Raw genomic sequence first — 20,919 nt, 5'->3', positions numbered from 1 at the left:
ATAATTTTGTTTGTTTGTGTTAGAGTGCCTTCCCCACCACACTACAAGATCCAAATGGCAGGAACCATGTCTGGTTTCTAAAATTATCCTCCTAAAGCCTAACATAACGCCTAGCTGTTCAAGAATTCTTTGCTGAGTGACAATATTTTCCGGTTGAAATGACAATAAAAAACTATAGACCCTACCTATCTCTGATGACCGTCAAGTGACCAAGGAGAGGAAAAATCCCTAATCCTATTCTACTTACAAATCTAGGATTTTTAAAAAATCTGTTTATTATCCAGGACCAACTGCAGGGGCTTCCAGAACCTTCTGAGGATTCCGCCATAGGCAGCTCCCTGCAGCCTTGCTACTTTCCTGATTTCCGCATCATGACAGCAATCCTTCAAGATGCCTACAAGGTGCCTACGGTCCTTGCTCTTTCTTTCTCTCTCTGGTATCGCAATTTGCTTTTAGGGAAAAAACCTGAAACCCATTCATCCTATGATTTTACATGGGAGTATTATTAGCAGTTAACCGCTTACACACTAGAGCCATTGGAATGAAACATTCTGGTAGACTTTCTGGTCTTATCTGGCACTGGAGGAAGCAATTTCAGGAAATGGGCCTTAAGGGGCCTGCAACTCGAAGTGCGTTCGCTCTATTTCCAACCAGCTCGCGCTCTTTAGCGATGACGCCTTAGAAGGGAGGGGCACAGAAAGAAAATGAGAGCAGAATTATGTGAGGTTGAAATCTTACCGTAAGTTCCTTAGCTTTTGCCGTCTGGCATAATACGAACTGTTCAATGTTAATGGCTATGTTTCTAAAAATATGAGATGGACTGGTTTTTTGTGTTTGTTTTTTTTTAGGAGAAAAAATTGAGTTCCAGATGTTTTCTCTAGTTGGACAACTCCAGTATCTGTGGGCCAAGCACCTTATCCTCAGACAGAGGCCAGGTGTACTCCGAGTCTCCGCGTTGGTATCATAATACACATTCTATGATCTCTCTGCAAGACCTTTTTGGAAAAGCTTTCCCTCCCTGATAACTAAGACTGATTGGTAGTGAAGGTAAGACTTCTGTTTGCCTTTCCGAATCTCCTCGCAGAGATGATGCCCCTTTGTTGGTGCAAGGATCGGTGGTCGGGCCCTCGATCCTTTTTTTGGAGCAATAGTTATTTCTCTTCCTCCAACTAGAGGAAATCTCGGTCAGGGAAGCCAGTGAGAAGCAGCCTCACTCTCAGGGAACTTTCCTGAGCATCAGCTTACATATCCATAAAGCAAGACACAAAGACCTGTTTCACAGACTCCTCCCGGGGGTCTATACTTCTGTAACGCCTTCTCATTTTTTAGGTCCAGTTCAGGTCTCCCCTTTTCTCTGTGTAGTTTGTTAGTATTTTTGTTGTGGTGGTTGTGGTTGTTTTGTTTGGTTTGTATGTATCACCTCCTGGAGCCTATGGTTCCTAGAATTGATATAAATGAATTCCTATTTAATTTTCTTCTAATCGTTAGAATCATGTGAGTTAATCTGATCACACTAGGCAGAGTGCAGGCTTGAGAAACGGAAGTTCTGGAATCATCGCTCAGCATTCCATTTCCAAATACTGTGTATTCAAAATAATAACAAAAACAATCAGATCATAACAACAATGACTGTGTAATGACTCTTATTTCCCAAGCACTGTGCTGAACTCTTTACAGTCAACTCAGTTAACAGCCCTGTAAGGTCGTTAACAGCTCAGTTAACAGCACCAGGAGGTAGATATCAATAGGGCCCAATTTACAGATGAGAAAACCAAGCCTCAGAAATTGTCTTGCTGGAGTCCAGATGTAAGTTAGCAACTGGAATTTTAACCCCTGCAGGCCCGAACTCAAAGCTCCTTGCATTACGGGCTTCCTGGTGGGTAAAGTCCAAGTGCTCCCCTCCCCACCAAGTCTGCCATCCTTCTCTTACAGTCACAGCACGAAGCAGACAACGAGAGAGAAAGAGAGAGACAGACAGAGAGAGAGAGAGAGAGAGAGAGACAGAGAGAGAGAGAGATTGATTTTATTAAGACAAATGACACGTTTTATTTTCTTTTTCCTTTCTAAAAGCCTCACCGTGAAAGACTGATCCCACGGAATTTCTAATTCGAGAACAATCATTTCATAAAACATTTCAGAGATAGAAGGAGAGAGAAGATGAATGCGAGACAATAGATTAAAAGGTGTCCCCTCCAGGGACCTGAAATGATCAGACGTTCCTTCCTGAATGGGATCCTGGTCACTTTCCTCCACTTCTCTACTCTTGTGTTCCTTTCACCCAACCACAGCATCCAAATATCACAGAGGGCTGGCGAGTCAGGGTTCAACCTCCTTCTGAGCCTTTACCCTCCTACGTCCCAGCCTCCCATGCCTATCTGTTCAGGTTAATAACGCCAAGACAGTGCGACTCAGCCCCTCTGCCAGGCAGCCAGAGAAGACACAAGCTCCTCTGTGGTTTCCTTTCCTTATTTCAGGACTTCCCTCCCCTTTACCCATCTTAGCACGCGCGCACGCCCACACACACACACACACACACACACACACACACACACATATGCATGTGCATTTTAATAATGTAATAATCTTTCTATAAGTTCAGTATCCAATTCCAAGCATCCTTTACCTTCATCCAAAACAACAGCAACCCATTATAGATCCAGTGAATACAGAAACCAGGCCAGTCCTTGGGGAAGGCAAGGTTTTTCTGCAGCCCCCACATGGCAGTCTCATTACGGGCACTAGGGAGGCCTAGGAATCTCTGTGCTCTTGAAATAAAGGCCTTACCAAGTGAGCTGGAGATTCCCCTACTATTTCCGTGGCCCTGTTAAAGCCTCCAGGGAGAGAGAGCTCTGGGGGCGTCCGTAGCGGTCATCACACCTCCTCTTGGCACTAAGTTGGCAGCGAAGGAAGTAAATAGGAGAAAATAGTTTTCCAGCATTTTCTCTTCTTTTTTATTTTCATCTTCACAGCAGAATCTTTTTTTCCGCGAGGGGAATCTGAGAAGCACAATGCTTTCTTTGTTTTCACAAAGAAAACGGGGAAATTCCATTGGCCTCAGTGGCTGGTGATCTGGTCGGGGTTCGAGAGAGGACAAGGGCTTCCTGGGTATTCCTGTCCATAAGGCCTTTAGGGACTGGCTGGGTGAACAGCCAAGGGAGAAAGGGAAGGGATGGTTTCTGTCATTGGGTTGAACTGTAAAGGAGCTGCGGATGACAGGTGGTGGCAGGAATTCCAGCGGAGTTTGTGCGCACAGTGACTCCACGGGAGAGCTGACACCTTCACAGGCTGGCTGTACACTCTGGCGGAAGGAAAGGTTGCAACATCACCAGGGCGGGACACCTGCCAGAGGTACATACCAAGGCACTTGTAAAGTTGAGGCTGCCGGTGAAGTTCCAAGAAGCCCTTTTAAAGATGGAGTAGAAGGAGGAGAAGCCAAGGGCAGCCCAAGGCCATCTCACCGCTACTGCAAGGAACGGCCTGTGGAGCCAACAGATTCAAGAACATGTCTATTCCAAGTTCCTGGATACATGCTCTCTTTCGGCCGGGAACTTTGAGCTCTTCCTTGGAGAAGCGAGGGTGATCGGGTGGAGGGGGAAGGGTAGGAACTTGGAGAACTCATCTGGTATGTGGCTGGTATGCAGAGAGAGTCACTCTATCCCTCTGGCTATCCCTTCCAGGCTAGCTTCTGCCACGCTTCCCTTCCCTTCCTCTACCCTGTTTCTTGAGTAATCTGAAAGGCTTCATTGATTATACCGGGTAGAGGGTGGGGAGGGAACTGTAGTCTGGGAGGGTAGTCACATCTCTTCTTATCCCAGAGCCCTGGTTATAGTTTCTCGAATTGATGAGCAATGTCATTGAGCCCCGGGGCCCAAAGGAGCCAAGCAATGATGACAGCGAGAAAACGTCAGAAGGGACATCTTTCCTCTCTGAGCCTCCTTCGTTCCCACCTGGTCCTGGTCCTCCCAGGAAGGACGGTCACACTGAGAGGTCATCTGACCTGGCCTTGCTGCTGGCCTTACTCAGACGTCGCTTGTCGCTATGGTAGCCGTGGGGGAGGCGGTGACCCGGTGAGACTCCGTTGGGCACCTCAGGCTTCTGGTCATAAGGAACCTGGATGAAACCTTTCCCAGGAGTCTGATCCTGGCCTCGCACCTGCTCCGTGGCCAGGTTATCGGTGTTTTGTTGCGAGGCCACATTATTGCTGAAGGAATGGAAGAATTTCCCCCCAGGGCCGCTCTGCAGGCACTGGTTAAAGTCAGGGGGCGGTGTGCAGCTCTGGACTAGGCTCGCAGAGGGGCCGGAGAGCTGGCACTTGGCCACGTCCTGCCGCGACTTGACGCATCGCTGTCTGAGCTTCTTCCAGCCCAAGTGGTAGAGTTCAGCCAGGCTGAGGAAGAGGGACAGCGCAGCCACCGCCAGCATAAAGACGATGAAGACATTCTTCTCCGTGGGTCGGGATACGTAACAGTTGACCGGGTGGGGACAGGGACTCCTGCGACAGACGTGCAGGGTGGTCAGGAAGACTCCGTAGATGAAGTACTGGCCCACGATGAAGCCCACCTCCATGGTGGTGCGGATCAGGATGCTGCACACGTAGGTGTGGAGCAGAGTGCCCCGGAGCACGATCCTCCCGTTCCCTTCCTCCCAGCAGGACGGCTCGGCCTTCTCGGCCCCCACCGGGTACTCGTAGGAGCCGGAGCCACCGCCCGCCCTGGCCTTCTCGGCCTCCCGCAGCCTGCGCTTCTCCTGCATGCGCACCGTGTGCATGGCGTGGCCCATGTACACCAGCGAGGGCGTGGACACAAAGATGATCTGCAGCACCCAGAAGCGAATGTGCGAGATGGGGAAGGCCTGGTCGTAGCACACGTTCTGGCAGCCAGGCTGAATCGTGTCACACCGGAAATCAGCCTGCTCGTCCCCCCAGGACGACTCAGCCGCGGTGCCCAGCACGAGCATGCGGAATATGAAGAGGACGGTGAGCCAGACCTTGCCCACCACCGTGGAGTGCTTGTGGACCTCCTCCAGGAACTCTCCCAGGAAGCTCCAGTCGCCCATCTTGGCTCAGCTAGGGGACAGATGCCAACACTTCTGCACATGGGGAAGAGAGAGAGACAGAAAGGGAGAAGGATGTTCTGTGAAAGTCTGGAAGGTATATCGCGTTCCGGGAGTCCACTGATCCGTACCAATGGGCTCTTGAAGAAAATGCAATGTCGAGGGCAAAGCACCCAAAGAAAAGCTCTCTTTCACTTCCCAGCAAAAATAAAAAGAACGAGAAGATTCAAAGTAGCGCTATTAGCAAGATGAGAGCGTGGCTCCCACCCTTTAACAGATCTAGAAATGCACACACACGGAGATGTGTGTTACAATACAGATTCTGCTCCTGCCCCACTAATTCTGCTTCAGGAGGTCTTGGATGGCCCTCAGGAATGTGGATTTACAACAAGCGGCCCAAGGGATCCTGATGCAGGCGGTTAGGGACTGCACCTGGAGAAACATGAGTATTAAAAAGAACCCAGGATTGGGGTCTGCAAATGTGACTCCCGGCATTTACCCCACTGAGTCTGTTTCTTCATCTATCAGATGGGGCTGGGGATAGCTGCACCAGAGAATTCTGAGGATTCAATGAGATGAGGTGTGTGATACTCTGAAAATCAGTCCACAACTGTTCCAAACGTTTCAATGGCTGTTGGATGGAAAGGATTTTTTTTTTTTTTAATGGCTTCAGAGGACAGAACTAGGCGGAGGAGGAAGCGGTGAGGGTGGGATTGGCAAATTTGTCCCCGCAGGAAGCACTCTGCAAAAATCAGAACCGTCCGACCTGGGCCAGGGCTGTCGGGTGGTGGTAAACAGAAAGGGTGCTTTGGTCCTCCCGGCTAACGGTATGGCAGGTGGGCGCTGACTTTCCCCGGCTGGTAAGGCAACGTTGACCTCCCATGCCTCAGTACAACACACCACTCCAGCCACGCAGCTCAGCTCGCCCTGCTGCTAAGTTTGTGTGTCTCATTTAAACAAGGTTCCCACACACAGATCTGCTCACTCTTACATCCAGAAGAAATGTCCCAAAACTTTATGTCCCATACAAAATCTTCCCTCATCTGGCCCTGGCCTGCTTTTCCAGCCTCTTCCTGCCCGTCCACACGAGTCCCTTTTGTGCAGCCATGCCAAGTCTTCCCACGTGCCCTCCTCCTGTCCCTCTACGTGTCCCCTCACCCCTAGATGAATCCCATTTACCTTTCAAAACGTAACTAGTCATTGCTTCCTCCAGCCCTCCCGCCTCCCTCAAGCTGCGCCTCTTCCGCTCCTGCGACGGCCCCCGGGACACTTACTGGTCTCCCAGTGTTTGGCGCCGGGTGTTGCAATCCTCGGCCTGTGTGTTCTCTCAGTAGGGACTGTTTGAAAATGGAGACCGTCTTTTCTTCTGTATCACCAGAGCCTGGCCCAGAGTAGGTGTTTAGAACATCTTACTCGAGTGAAGGAAGGAGGGGTTGACAGGCTCTGTGGTTTCCTACCCAATAGCAAACCAATTCCCCGTTTCTTGCCTGTCTCCCATTGGCAGGGTGAAAAAGCCAGGTATCACTTTCTCAATCTCCTCTGCAGTTAGTTCTGGTAGGTGAGGTATGGGGAGAATCTAAAGTAGAGGGAATGCTCCAGAAAAGGTTTTTCTACCCCCTAGTAAATGGAGTGCTCCCATCCCCCTGTGAACAGGAGGGAGCCTCACTCACAGTACTCCCATCCCCCGGCGAACAAGAGGGAGCCTGCTCAGAGTGCTCCGATCCCCCAGTGAAGAGGAGTGAGCTCGCTCACCCCTCTTGCTTCCTGCCTGTGGATGGAGTTGCGTGAACCAAGATGTCCGAAGCTGTCCAGAGAATCTCAAAAATGTCAGCCAGTCCCCTGTGGCCTCTGAAGCGACTCTCGAGGCGCCTACCTCCAGAATTCTTACTTAGTTAATAATAAATGCCCTCATGGTTTGGCCAGGTGCGGCGGCTCATGCCTGTAATCCTAGCACTTTGGGAGGCCGAGGCGGGGGAGGGGGGGATCACAAGGTCAGGAGTTTGAGACCAGCCTGACCAACATGATGAAACCCCATCTCCATAAAAAAACAAGAATATGAAACATAAATAAATGCCCTATGGTTTAAGTCTCTAATCATTCCTAACCAACAGCATGACAAAGCTCTCAGAGGGAATGGAACATAAATATTCCCTTCTTAGAATCATAAAACCTCAGAGTCGAGTGGGACCTTAGGTTGTCCAGTTTGAACTGTCACCTTCATAGCTTTGCTGCCGGCGTGCTCCTGGTTTCTAGCTGAACGTTCTTTACGCGCGTGGAAAAAGACGGGTCAGGGTGGTGCATTTCAGAGTCCGGGTTTCCTCAGGTCCTGAGCTGATGGTTGTCTTGACAGGGACCAACCTCCTTGCCCTGTCTTCTCTCAGACCCCAGGTCCCAAACCTTGAGAACGTACCGAGTCCCTGGGAATGAGGGAGTTTCTCAGTGAGCAGAAAGGGTTTTATCTCTGCTCCTCTCTATAGCAAAGACCCATCCAGGTCTTGAAGCCTTTCACGTCATTTGTGATCAGACACGTGCCCCATCTCCTTAGGTGGTGAAGCGCCCCCCGTTTCAGCCTCCAAATGTGGAAAATTGTGGGACATGTGCTCAAAAGGAAAATGGCTGATTAGATAAGCGTTTGAATGGTCCGTCACCTCTTCTGGGCACGTGTACAGCGTTCAGCACCTTCAGGGTCAGCCACATACGTGCAGTGACTGGACTGTGGTGAGTGTCTGCGAAAAAACAGGCAGGGAGAGAGGGGACGGCTGAAAAGAAGAAATGGGAATGACACGGGGGAGTTGAAAATGGAAAAAAAAGATCATGTAAGCCTTAGGAAAAGACAGACGTGGAAGTTAGATGTTACTGAGGTTCAACAAATCCCTCTTGCCATCTGCCGGGCTTGGATACATGATTCAGTCCGTGTTTCACTTTCCTCACCTGCAAAATGGACATCCTGTTAACTCATAGAGTGCTATGAGGTGATGCGTGCAAAACGCTTAGCACGGTGTTCGGCAAAGAAAGCTGAATAAAAGGCAGCCATGGCCAGCAATGAGAGTGGTGGGAAGGAGGGCAGGAGAAGGAGGAGGAAGAAAAAGCGGAAAGTAGAGAAAGGTGCATGACGAAGGAGAAAGGGAATGGGAGCGAGAGGAGAAGGGGAGGGAATGAGAAGAAAAAGGGAAATAGAAAGGAAACAGACAGAACCGAACGGCAGATTCTTCCAGGATGCGGGGCAAGGTTTCCACACTCCGTCCCTGAAGACTTTTCCCTTGATCTTCTCACTCTGTCATTCATTCCTTGCAAGTCCCCAGGGAAGTCTAAAAATAGTTCCAGGCAAAGAATGTGACTCTTCGGTCTGGTCTGCCAAGAGGCTTGACTGCGGATTCCTCCACTGCGGTCCAAGGAATTCTGCCCGGCAGAGGTAAAGCGCGGGTACGAGAAAGGAGCGCCTTGGAAAACCAGAAAGACGGTATCAGGAGGGATGTCTTGTTGGGAGGAAACGAGAGAAACCGGCCGAGGAGGTGTGGGGGGTCAGGCGGACCTCCTGGGCCCACCAGAGGAAATAGAGTGAAAGACTTTTCATGTATGACTTCCCGCTGACACTCGGGCAAGGTCAGAGAAACTGAAAATTGCCACCATGTACCAAGATGCTCAGCTTATAACGTGAAAGGTCGCTGGCTGAAGTCAGTTTTCCAGCTACCTTGGCTCCCTTTGGATACCCCCATCTCAGCCAAAGAAATGTGTAGATTAGATACGCGATGAGTTTTACTGGGCGTATAGCACATAAAATGCTTTGTAGATTATCATCAGGAAGCGTGTTAGGAGGGGCAAAGGAAGTTGCCCATGTCGTGAATAAATTCTATCAAACACAATGGCCGTTTACCTCACGGCTTCAGCGGTCACCCTCACGGGCTTCCTTCCACTTACAAAGTCCAGACTTCTTAACTTGCCATTTGAAACCCTGTACGGTCTCCTGTTCTCTCTTTTCCACCGATCTCCTCATCCGCGTGGTACTGAAGCTCCACAATGCCCCATACATACATACACATTTCTGCATTTCTCACCCATTTATCTTGGCTTCTTATGTTCCCTCTGCCTAGACTGTCCGTCCCTTTTATTCATTCATTTAATAAGTTTATTGAGTGGCTACAGGGCGCCGGCCGTCACTCTAGGCAATGAGGATACAGCAGGAAGGAGCAGAAACAAGCAAGGATTCCCTGTCTTCACTGTATGTAACTGCCTTGATACCCCTTAATTAAGAAGAGACATTAAACACATGATTTCAATAAAACATGGTGTGTGTTAACATTAAGGAAGTATAAGGTGTTACGGGAATGTGGGGCAGAAGCCTGAATCTGGTTTATGGGTTTGGGGAGGGTCTTAGAGAATTGCGTTCTAAAGCCCTCTGCCACTGCTCCCGGTTCTGAAATTAGCAAGGCAAGAAGAGATGGTCCCTAGAACCTGGAAGAGAACCATCCCATCTCTAAAGCTTCTTCGCTCCAAAACCTTCAACATCCTGTTCCAACATGTCCTGTCCTGAGCAAAGTTGGGAGGGGTGATTAGGGCACTTGTTAGGCAATAGCAGCCTTGGAACTTAGGTCAGAGGAAGAGGGCCCGAGGAAGGATTTTGTCTGTAGTGAGCATAAATCATTTTATGCCTTTATTTCGTGCACTATATGGCCAAAGGGACAGAAAGCTCAGGCACCTACGTTCCTAATCCCGTGCTGCTGCTGTTTTTGTTTTTGTTTTTGTTTCTGTGTTGAGACAGAGTCTTGCTTTATCACTCAGGCTGGAGTGCAGCCTCCCAGGCTCGAGCAGTTCTCCCTGTCTGACCCCGCTGAGCAGCTGGAATTACAGGCGCACACCGCCACACCCAGTTAATTTTTGTATTTTTAGTAGAGATGGGGTTTCACCGTGTTGGCCAGGCTCTTCTCAAACTCCTGACCTCAGGTGATCGGCCCTCCTCGGCCTCCCAAACTGCTTGGATTACGGGTGTGAGCCACCACACCCAGCCCCGTGCTCCTTCTTACCGTGACATTGTGGTCCCCCTACATGGCCAATGTTTTTCAAAGCAAATCGTTTCAGAGCAACCCGGGTGAATCATAAACTCACAGCCAGACCTCTTCCCCTGACTCCACAGATCTACAGCGAAATGGAGAAGTCTTCTAAAATTGACCTCAGCCCTCTTTGGTGTTTCCTGAACTCCAGAAGACTCTAAATTACCAACCCGCATGCAGGATGCATTCTCACACTTGGTTATCTATTTCCTTAGACTTGTTTTCCAAAAGTTTGTCTGTCGGCCAACCTGCAGATACTTTGCTGAGTCCCAACTGAGAACAGTACCACAGAGGGACAAGGCCTGACACTTACTGGGCACTCAATGATGTCTATTAAATTAATGAGATCGGCCGGGCATGGGAACTCACGCCCGTGATCCCAGCACTTTGGGAGGCTGAGGTGGGTGGATCACCTGAGGTCAGGAGTTCAAGAGCAGCCTGGCCAACATGGTGAAAACCTGTCTGTAGTAAAAATACAAAAATTAGCCCAGGGTGGTGGTAGGTGCCGGTAATCCCAGCTACTCAGAGGCTGAGGCAGGGTATCAATTGAATCTGGGTGGCAGAGGTTGCAGTGAGCCAAGATCATGCCAGTATACTACAGCCTGAGCAACAGAGTGAGACTCCGTCTGAAAAAAAAAAAATTAATAATATCAGCCACGATTCCTTCCTCAAGTATTTAACAGCTTTTTCTCTCAAATGGGGAGTATGCGTCTCAAAATCAAAAGCCCTGTCTTCTACTTTGTATCCCTATTGTATTAAGTTCTCTCATTTGGTACGTGATAAATGCTTTCTTAATGATGGAAGAAAATATTTGGATAGCCATAAGATTGCAAAGTGGTCCGAAGGAGACTCAAATTTTTCTTCTTAAGGTCAGCAATAAACATAAAACCTTACGATAAGTAAATAAAAATAAAAGCTTACATACTGTTCAGAAAGTGCTTCTACACTCTCTTGTTGGTTCCAAGAGAGCAGGATCATATTTGTTCTGTTCAAGACTGAATACCTTCACAGTGTTACAGACATTCCATTTTTATTGCTGAGTGAATGATTCCTCAGAACCGCTCTGTGGGATGATTGTGATTGCCCGTGTTTTGCAGAGGAGGAAACAGACAACCGTGATGTGTTCAAAGAAACCGTTCATGGCGGCAGAATCAGGGCTTCATTCCGGAGTTTCTGTTCAAAGACTCACATGCCAGAAAGTTTCCTTCCGTGTCGCCTCCGAGGGCGGAGCTCATCAATTCTTAGGCCTTTGAGGGAACTTCCCAGTGGAGACAACTCTTGTGTAGGAGTTAGGTGCCCGGGATGTTTGTAGGGGTGTGGAGTGGATGGAGGAGTTGCCGAAGAGATGAGGGGACTTCAGAGAAAGGCAAGACTGCGTGAACAGATGCACTGAAATGGAAACCAGCATGGTTTTAGAGTGCAAGGAGCAGAGCATGGAGGGAGAGACTGCGGAGCATGCAGGATCAGGTTGTAGAGGGCTTTAACGGCCACGGCTAGGAGTTTGGAGTCATCCTCAACCCACGTGCTAGGCCGAGCTTAGTCCGTGATTTGCTCCGGAGGGCCTGATCTGAAGCCTCCACATGTGGTTGGGAAGTCAAGGAGCGCACATCAGTAATGTCCATGCTTATAGCAGTCTTTTAGAAGGTATATTGCTCGTGAGTGGGGTGCTACCGTGGGGATGCCTTGAAAATTCTCTTGTTTCGATTGATTCCAGTCCTGTCCCTTCTAATACAGTATTTTCCAACAATTTGTGTGTCCTCCAAGTCAGCGGCTGGGCCTTGGGCTGAACTGTAAAGCGTCTGGGGTCTCACACACCTGAGAATTATTTTCTCTACAAGCTGTGAATCCTCTCTCCCACTCAACCCTGAGCTCCTTGAAGACAGACTCCTCTTCTGTTCATCACTGTATTCCCCTCCTGAAATTCCTCCACCCCACACCCCGTGGCGCTCAACGGCGTACGCCGTACGGGGCGGTATGTACTTGATAAAAACAACCATGGATGAATTGATAGCATTTAGGTCTCTCAAAACACCTAACGCCAAATCGATCAAGGCGATCCTTTCCCAATTGCTGAAGAAAAGGATGAGAATGCCCATGGACGCCAAGCAACACGTTGGGGGCAATGCTGCCTGTCAGTGGAGGGGGGCCTTCCTGGGAAGCTGGCATAGGGGCACCTGCCCAGTGACGATGGTGATCAGAACACCAGGGAGATGGATGCCACTGAGTCTTTCTTCTGCCGTGAGAGAGCCTTTCCCTTGGCTGAGCAGGACTGAACGCGTCTCGAGCAGAAATTCCATCACCATCGACTACTCCCTCACTGCCTCCTCCCCTTATAGCACTGGGGAACTTATCCAAGCTTGTCAAAATTAGATGACAAAACCACTCCACAGTCCGAGTCTAATTCTGGACAACACATGTTCTGGACAGTATCTAACAGATCTCGGGTTCTCAATAAAGATCGTTATTCATAGTAATGATAACAATCCCCTGGGCCCACGCTCTAATTCCACTCGCCATACAGTGGAATGTGGTGCAGGACGGAGTTCACTTGCTTCCCAGTTAAGAGAATTCTGTCGTAAAAGGACCCACAGGGCCTCACTTGAAGGCTGCCTGAGAAATAGTATCATGTCACCGCAGTTTAGTTCAGAAAGTGTTTATCAGACTCCTCTGCCATGCCAGACATCAAGGCAGCTTTATAAAGCAAAGCACCAAGCATAACCTTCATGTCAGAACTTTTTTCTGCCTTATTCATTTGTGTCTATTTTTCTGATCTCCTCTCTCCCCAGTGATTTCCCTCTAAAATGGATATGTAGGGAGAATTACAGGAGACAGTGGTCTCGATCGCCCGCTGCTTCAGTAATCTTCGTTATCCTTTGATATTCCCAACTACATCTTCTAGTTTACCCAATTACACACAAAAAAGAATTTGGATCCAGGTGATAATAAAAATAATAGAAATAAAATAACACTTGCTGTTATGTACCTATGTACCAGACACTCTGTAAGTGTCTTTATATATCTGTTTTCACTTGATTCTCACAACAACCTGAGGAAGTGGGGATTTTTTTTTTTTTTTTTTTTTTTGAGACAGGGTCTCACTTTGTCACCCAGGCTGGCGTGCAGTGACGCAATCACAGCTCACTGGAACCTTGACTCCTGGGCTCAGGTGATCCTCCCACCTCAATCTCCCAAGTAACCAGGATCACAGGCATGCACCACCATACCCAGCTAATTTTTTTTTTTTTTTAAGAGATGGGGTTTTGCTCTGTTGCCCAGGCTGGTCTCAAACTCTTGGGTTCAGGCAATCCGCCCGCCTCAGCCTTCCAAAGTGCTGGGATTACAGGCATGAACCACCGTGCCTGGCCTGTCATTATTTTACCCTCAGGGCTCAGAGAGGGTAACTTGAGCAAGATCACACAGCTAGTAAGAGGTGGCGGTGGAGTCAAACCCAGCCCCTAGCTCATCTGACAGCAGTATCGCTGCCGTAACAACTGTGCTAAACTCTGTCTAAATCACCTAAAGTTCCTTCTTTGGAAAATCCTTGCCAGTCAAAGGCCGGCCACTTTTATATAAGATGATTGAAGCGGGAATGTTTATCGAGATCATGGTTCGGATAGGGAGTTGATTGTAAGCGATTGGTGGTCATTCTTACATTTGGGATTTTCATTCTTTTCCTCTTTTAGGTTTGGGGTAACTACTTCGGCCTCGGGAGAAATCATCAGGCATACGATGATAGAGCTGTAGCTACGGATTTGGGCAGTGTGGGTACCTTCCTCAGAACTAGAAGTTCCCTGAGGGCCAGTATCCCTGAGCCCAGCTCACTGTAGAGGGCAAAGGGAGCTAGGGATAAGAGAGGAGAAGAGACGGGCAAGATGAAGTACCCACTTCAGTCTTCCTCCTACGCTAGCCAGTGGCACCTAGATAATTAACTCCTTTTTAAATTTAATTATTTTATTCTGGCAAGAACAGATTGGTCCACTCAGAGACACCCTGCTGGCAGAGAGTTGTTTCAAAGTCAAGGAAGTAGAAGGGAGGAAAGTGGAGAAAGAGATTTATGCTAGGATAAATAATTTTCTTCTTAAACTGTTGGAAGAAAAAATATTTGTAAGGAGTGAATGAAAGGGAGTATTAAATGGAGATACTAAATTACAAGAAAACATCAGGAGGTCCTTATTAACTATTCCAAGGGGGTTACTGAGTCCCATGCAATTAATTGTCAATGAAAATTCTATTATAATGCCCACATTTCTTTATTATTTCCCCCATTTGTCACAGATTTATAGTGCAGTAGAGCTGAAAGGAACACAGAGATCAAGCAAACTCAACTCCTTCTTTTTAAACAAGATGTTAGAGGTCCGGGGAAGTAAAGTCATAGGGATAACAACACTACATACATACAACAGTATGTCCCATGTGTGAAGTATTTCCCACGTGTGAAGTTCTTTATAACTAAACTTTCTCACCCTCCCATTAACCCTGCAAGGAAAGTAGTATTGCCCCATTTTATCAGATGAGACAACTGAGGTTCAGAGACAAAGTACTTGTATTGAGTACCACAGCTGGCAAATGCCGCGTAAAGGATTTGAACCCAACTAGCCTAACTCCAAAGCCCACATCCCCTCTATGTCTCCGACAAGGGAAAGAAAGAAAATCGAGGATTAGGACTGACAGACGATGACAAACTTGTACCCAGAACTCCAGTCCCTTAACTGTGAGAGCAGGACTTTTCCCACGTTACCTTGCCTCACGAAAGACTCTTTTAGCGTCTGGCTTACTGGCTGGCCAACTCTTGCATACGCTGTTCCTAGAATTGAGTATTATTACATTGGGGCCCTCGGCCCGCAGTGGTCAGGATGCCCAGACTCTTCGACCTCTGCCATGATTTGGCCAGAATTCACATATAGAAAGTTATTTCCTTTTTTAGCCAGCAAGTGATCTTGGCTGCAGCAGCGTCTACTGCCCGGTTCTCAGCTGGCCAAACAGCAGACTCTGGTGTTCCATTGATGTGAAATCAGAACAAGAACAACGGAACAGGAGTCGCTGGGCCGAGGGACTTCCGGTCTCTGAGGGATCGTGGGGCTAGGACTGCTTGTGTCACTCTCTAGTGGTGTCACCCTAGGCCAGTCACTTATCCTCCCAGTTTCTAAGTCAACTGAAAAACGGGAATGTTTCATCATGGGGATGATATAATGTGTGGATATGTGGAAGCCTCTAGAACAGTATCTGGCATATAGGCACTCAATAATATTAGTTCCCAGTTTTCTTTCTGACATTTCCAGTAAAAACTCCTCTCGACATGATCCAACCAGACAACTTGATGCAGAATCTGATAGTGCCTCGGGCTGGTTAGCAGCCCAGCAAGGACCCTCATGTGGCACGGGTCCAAGAGGGTAATTGTCAGAAGCTAGGAAAAATCCGGACAACAGATAGTCATTTGCCTATAAACTAGTGATTTCGCTAGGCGTCCAGACCTCCTAAATCGGAGCTGGAGAATCATGGAGGTGCAGGGCGCATTCAAATCAGGCCACTCTCCTTCCTGTGTCAGGTCCACCCTGCCTCCTAATGTGTCTTTAACTCAAGCTTTTGGGCCTGGAGTCGGACTCCACCTGGCTCCATATTATGATGCCTTTCTTCTGAGGAGCTGCAGCACTTTTGAATCTGATCACTAAGCTGAAGGTACACTCGCAGCAGGAGGTTTGAGGCAGACTTAATTCTACCTGGATGAGAAAGGGGGGTTGCCTACTCTGTGATCCGAGGGTAAGGGACATCTTCATCCCTGGCCACCTCCGTCGTCTCCTGAGGTTCGGAACCACGGAGTTGCCAGGTTGGAGTAAGATTCTGGAAATCCCCTGTGAAATGCAATTGTTACCATTTCATCAGGAGAGGCTCTTTTCTGGTTGTAACCCTAGGTTTCCCCCTCCCTGAGCCTCACTTTGCGCACTTGTGAAACAAAAGAGTTGAGGCTCTTCCGTCTTTAAGTTAGAACCTCTGGGGAGTCTGACTTGCTCAGTTGTGAAGTATGGCAAGTTAGTGGCAGAGTCAAGAGGCAAGTCCAGAGTTTCTGACTTCCTGCTTAGAGGCTAGCATAAGCAGTCCTAGAAAAACAAACACCCGTGGTCATAAAAACCCAGCAATACCTCCTCGGAACTGTATTTCATGGGAAGCCTTTCTACATGATAGCCATTTAAAATACGTTATCTCATCTTCAAAAAACCTTATGAAGAAGATATTTGTTAGCACCTTTGGCAGATAAAGAAACTGAGTGTCAGAGACATTAAATAATTTTCCCAAGGTCACACAGCTAAAATCCTAGCCAAATGTGACTCCAAATGTCCAAGCTCTTCCTTCTGCCCTACCCCTGGATTAGATAAACTCTTAAGATCCCTCTGTGCCTTTTCAATACCTCTGATTCTGTGACCTCCTGACTCTCAGTGGGCTGTTGAATACTAAACTGTAGTTGCCCATTATTTGCTAATGTATCAGAAACAATTGATTCTCAAAGTGGCATCAAGCTGGTATCACCAGGAGCCAGCAGCTTCCGACAACAGGAAGGAAGTCAGCTTCCTTTCCAGGAACCCTGAAGCTTTCCAGGAAAAAGGTCATCTCTCCCCTTTGCCCAGCCCAACGCTTGAGCCCAGGTTGGCACTTTAAAGAATTCGTTCGCACAGAGCGTTACTGGAATCCCCAGGAAGTGGGTCCTTCGCTAGGACATGGGATAGAGATTTGGCCTTGGGTCTCCCCAGCCCCGGAGACGGCAGGCCATCTCATTCCTGTGCCGATCGATCCACATAGACAGGCCTCCTGTCCTAAGAAGTGGGGACCACCAGTACCCAAGCGACCAGGCAGCACTGTGGCAGCAGCCCCACTGCCTGCGCCCCACTGACAGCCAGTGCAGATGGTGAAGAGCAGGTGGGCAGGTGGGAGTCAGTCCCACGAAGCAGAATTGTAGAGATGCTCAAGCAGAAGGATCAGGGAGAGATCGCGGCTGGGAAAACGCAGCCAGGGAAGGAGGTTCGAAGAGCCCCAGGTATGAGTGCGCAGGGCGGCGTGTTCTCCATCAGCCCTGACTCACTGCGTCGTCTCCTGCAAGTGATCCCTTCTCTAGGTCTCGTTCTCCTTATTTGTGGAAGAAGGAGGCTGGTCGTGGAAAAGACCTCTTTCAGTTCTAATGTTCTCAGACCTCAGGCGGTACTGGGAGAGGAGACCGGAGTGAGGCCGTTAAGATCTAAGATCAGTGAGCAGCTTCAGGAGCGCAGCAAGCAGACCTCTGAGGTTCTAAGGCAGAGACAAAGCCGGGCAGCCTGATGCTGTGACTGCTGCGGCTCTGGGAGCGTCACATGTGTGGGTGAGGGATGCATAGAGAGCATTGCGTCGGGAGCCGCAGAATCCCCTCCTGGTCCTCTCTCCTCTGCAGGCTGCGGTCATCGGGCCTCCTCACTCGCAGGTGCGGAGTGAGAAAAAAGCTTGGGGGGACAGCCAGGGGAGCAGGCTCCAGACAACGCTGCCAACCCCGGAACCTGGCAGGAAGGTGGCAAGTTCACAGCTCTCCCTCGGGAGCAGTGAATCAAGGGCTGGGCTGGGCTGTGACTCTGGGGACAGTGGGTGGAGGGGATGGAGACCGTTTGGCCTGCGGATGTGAAAGTCAGGCTGGAAGGCCTGTAAATACCAGCCGGTGTCCCCAACCCTGAGCCACACACTGCCACACGCGCCCCTTGGTGTCTTCTCTCCTTCCATGTTGCTGGTTTCAGGTCTCCCGACTCCCTGTTCAGTGCTCTCTGCCCCGCCCTGCCTTCCCTCCAGCCAGTTGGACCACTTTGTGCCAAAGCTTTGTTCCGGAAACAGCCGCCCCAGTGACTTGCTGGGGAGTGAGAACCAGGAACCCCTGTATTATAATGGAATACTGCGAGAGAGAACAAGGGGGAAACGGAGCCACAGAGCAAGATGGGAAACCCTTGTGTTGAACCTCACTTTTTCAGGGGTTCTGAGCTGCATGTGAGCCTACGGAATCACAGCCTTACACAGCGTTACTGCTGAATGGAATCAGAGGTAACCTTCTAGTTCAAATCCCCTGTTTTATAGATGAGGAAACTGAGGCCCAGCCGGGGGACGTGTCTGTTACAAGGCCTCCCAGCCCCTGAGTCTGAGCTCTTTCGTTACATGCTCACAAGAAGGGTCCAGGCGTCCTTCTGCCCCGTGGTCTCCTACATTGCACTACGGGTGGAAAGGAGGCGTTCGGGGGTACTTTCCGGGGCTCCCTCTCTGGTTTGACCCGCCTCTTTCCTCTGGCTGCAAGTGGCAGCCTGGATTTCTCGCATGTGGCCACTGCAGAGCGGGGACGTGATACTCTGCAGGAAACTAAGCAGGGAATATTTTTAAACCATCCAACATGCCTTAGGGAGAAAAAAAAAAAAAAATCAAAGCACTCCTCTAGATGTTGCAAAAAGCATTTCAAAAAAGATTCCACGCCTAGAAGCAGCATCGTAAAACAGCGTTGGTTTTATTCTTAAAGGCCAGTCCCTGTAACAGGGGTTCTTGGGAATTGACGGGTGACCCGCTTCGAAGAGGCTCCCAGAGGACTGACTCCACAGGAGTAGGCTGGAGCCCCAGGGTCCCCCGACTTGCAAATCTCCAGCTCCCTCTACATCAAGGAAGTAATTTATCTGCTGCTTCACTGAACCTTCCTTTTGAATATATCCACACGTCACTATCACGGGAAATAGTGGGAAGGATAGAGAATAAACTCACAGGTAGAGAGAAGGAGCTTTGTTTCTATCCAGCCCCAAAGCCAGCTTCCCCTCCTCTGGTTACTTCCTACCCTCTTGTAGTTTAGTTATTCAGACTCAAATCCGCTCTTACCTGCTGCCTTCCTCCTCCCTGGACTTCCCCTCCGCTGGCTTCTTCACACGCTGCCTCTTCTTCAACTGCCCACCCTCTCTGCTTCCGAGCCTGTCACTTGTTCCTCTTCCACCCCCTTTTTTAATCGGATCGGTCGCCTTCCCTCCTCCCACTTCTTCCTACTCTTTCTCTCTCCACCCCTTTCCCCCTCTGAATCCCTCCCTCCCCCCTCTCTCTTCTGCGCTCTTAGACTCTTTGCTCTAAAAGTCTTCCTCCCTCCTCCTCCCCGTGGCCCTCCCGCCGTCTGCCTGGCATCCTGGTCGTCCTGGCGGTCCTCCACATCTCCCCCCGGGGCTGCTGGTGCACCACCTCCCTAGGTTTCTTCCTGCCCACCCCTCTGCTGCGTGGACTCAGACTTCCCAGGCCATGGCTCTCCTGGGGGCATCAGCAGGAAGATTGGCACTGCCCGAGAGATCCCTCATCCCATTCTTTTCCCCTCGTGAGAAAAAAAAAAAAAAAAGAGGGTGTTCACTCACCTAACAAGGTCTTTTGGGGACTTCTGCTAGGCCCACGCTAATGAACTGAGCATCAGCCGACAGAGGAAAACACGATCTCAAAGTCACAGCCTTCCAGCCCTCAGTACAGGCACCAGGACTAACCTGAAAGGAAAGGAACGCTGACGTGTCGGCTCCAAAAGCCTAGGGCATTCCTCAGTCCCAGAGTCATACTCTCTCCCCTTCTTTAAAGAGAGGCGAGCACCTTCTATGTGTCAGGCACTGGGCTAGAGACTTCGTTTATATATTGCCTATTTTCATCTTAATCAGTCTCATGTTTAATTCAATCAGGTAGACCTTTTCTGCATTTTACATTTGAGGAAACTGAGGTTCAGAGAAGTCAAGTAACATGATGATGGTGATCCAAGGTGTCAAGTAAGCGATCGAATCAGGATTGGAAGTTTTCGCCAATGCCAACGTTCATCTTTTTGCTGCTTCCATGAAAGTCAACAGGTCTCCCAACTGGAATCGAACTGATGAAAGTAAGGTCGGCTCTTGTTACATCACATGCACAGGTGACCAAATTCAGAAACTGTGGGGTATCTCTCTCCTCAGACCCTCCCATTCTCCAACTTCTCCCCCCGATTCCTCAATTTAAACACGTAGCTGTGGACCCGGTTGGAATCAGGTAAGTGTCAACAAGAGAGATTACTATGAGCGGATTGAAATCAGGCAAACCAGGGACTAAGCCCACAGTTACGAGAGCTAAAGAAAACCTCCGTGACCATCTGGGACATCCAGGGAAACTGAGACCCAGAGAAATGGCCATTTGTCAATGTTGTCTACAGTAGTAGGTGGTGGAGGCAGGGCAGGAAGCCAGAACAACCCCTTTGTTCCACATCATCACCTAAAACTTGCCTTTTCCACAAAGCACTGGCCACAAGCGTTTCAAGACTTTGCGAAGACGTTTCCTTAGTGGGCTATATTTTTCATGGGTGAATGAGCTTCGGATCCGCAAGAGAGGAAAGAGCAAGGGGCTGAATTTCCAGTTTCAAGGAAGGCAACAGCCCCGGTGGAAGCAAATACAGGATTCTTGATTCCTTAGCCATAGTTTACCCCGTTTTTATGCAGCATCAGAGCAGATTCTGGGGCCAGCCTGACTGGGTTTGAATCCTGGCTCCGCCACGTACTGCCTGTGTGACCGTGGGCATGTGAACCTCGACGCAGCTCATTGTCCTCAACTGTAAATTGGGACCATTTCTACTTCATGGGGCTCTCACGAGGACTAATGAGTATGTGAAAAGCACATCGAATGGTGTTGGGAATGTGGAGGTACTGTAGATGTGGCTGCAAAATAACACAATACGATACAACACCACACAAGACAACAAACACAATACAATACAACACAACACCATACAAGACAACAATACAATACAACACGACACCATACAAGACAACAAACACAACACCATCAAGACAACAAACAA

The 20,919-nt window shown here is 49.1% G+C and overlaps 1 protein-coding gene across 3 annotated transcripts; it reads right to left on the bottom strand.

The window, feature by feature from the left end:
• Positions 1-2,555: 2,555 nt before the first annotated feature.
• GJA5 (gap junction protein alpha 5) lies at positions 2,556-19,056 on the bottom strand. Of its 3 annotated transcripts, XM_074389565.1 has the most exons (3): positions 18,957-19,056; positions 6,327-11,489; positions 2,556-5,088 (listed from the first exon to the last, which is right to left on the bottom strand). In XM_074389565.1, the coding sequence occupies exon 3, from the start codon at positions 5,053-5,055 to the stop codon at positions 3,976-3,978; it is 1,080 nt and encodes a 359-aa protein (XP_074245666.1). In that variant the 5' UTR covers positions 5,056-5,088; positions 6,327-11,489; positions 18,957-19,056; the 3' UTR covers positions 2,556-3,975. The 3 variants fall into 3 exon arrangements, with proteins under 3 accessions (XP_074245666.1, XP_010330610.1, XP_003944436.1); XM_010332308.3 differs by lacking the exon at positions 6,327-11,489; XM_003944387.4 differs by lacking the exon at positions 18,957-19,056 and having other exon boundaries at positions 6,327-18,925.
• Positions 19,057-20,919: the final 1,863 nt, after the last annotated feature.

Source organism: Saimiri boliviensis, chromosome 19 (assembly GCF_048565385.1).
Source record: "Saimiri boliviensis isolate mSaiBol1 chromosome 19, mSaiBol1.pri, whole genome shotgun sequence".
NCBI lineage: Eukaryota > Metazoa > Chordata > Mammalia > Primates > Cebidae > Saimiri > Saimiri boliviensis.
Note: the sequence above shows the minus strand (reverse complement) of the source record. Positions and strands in the feature narration are given on the sequence as shown.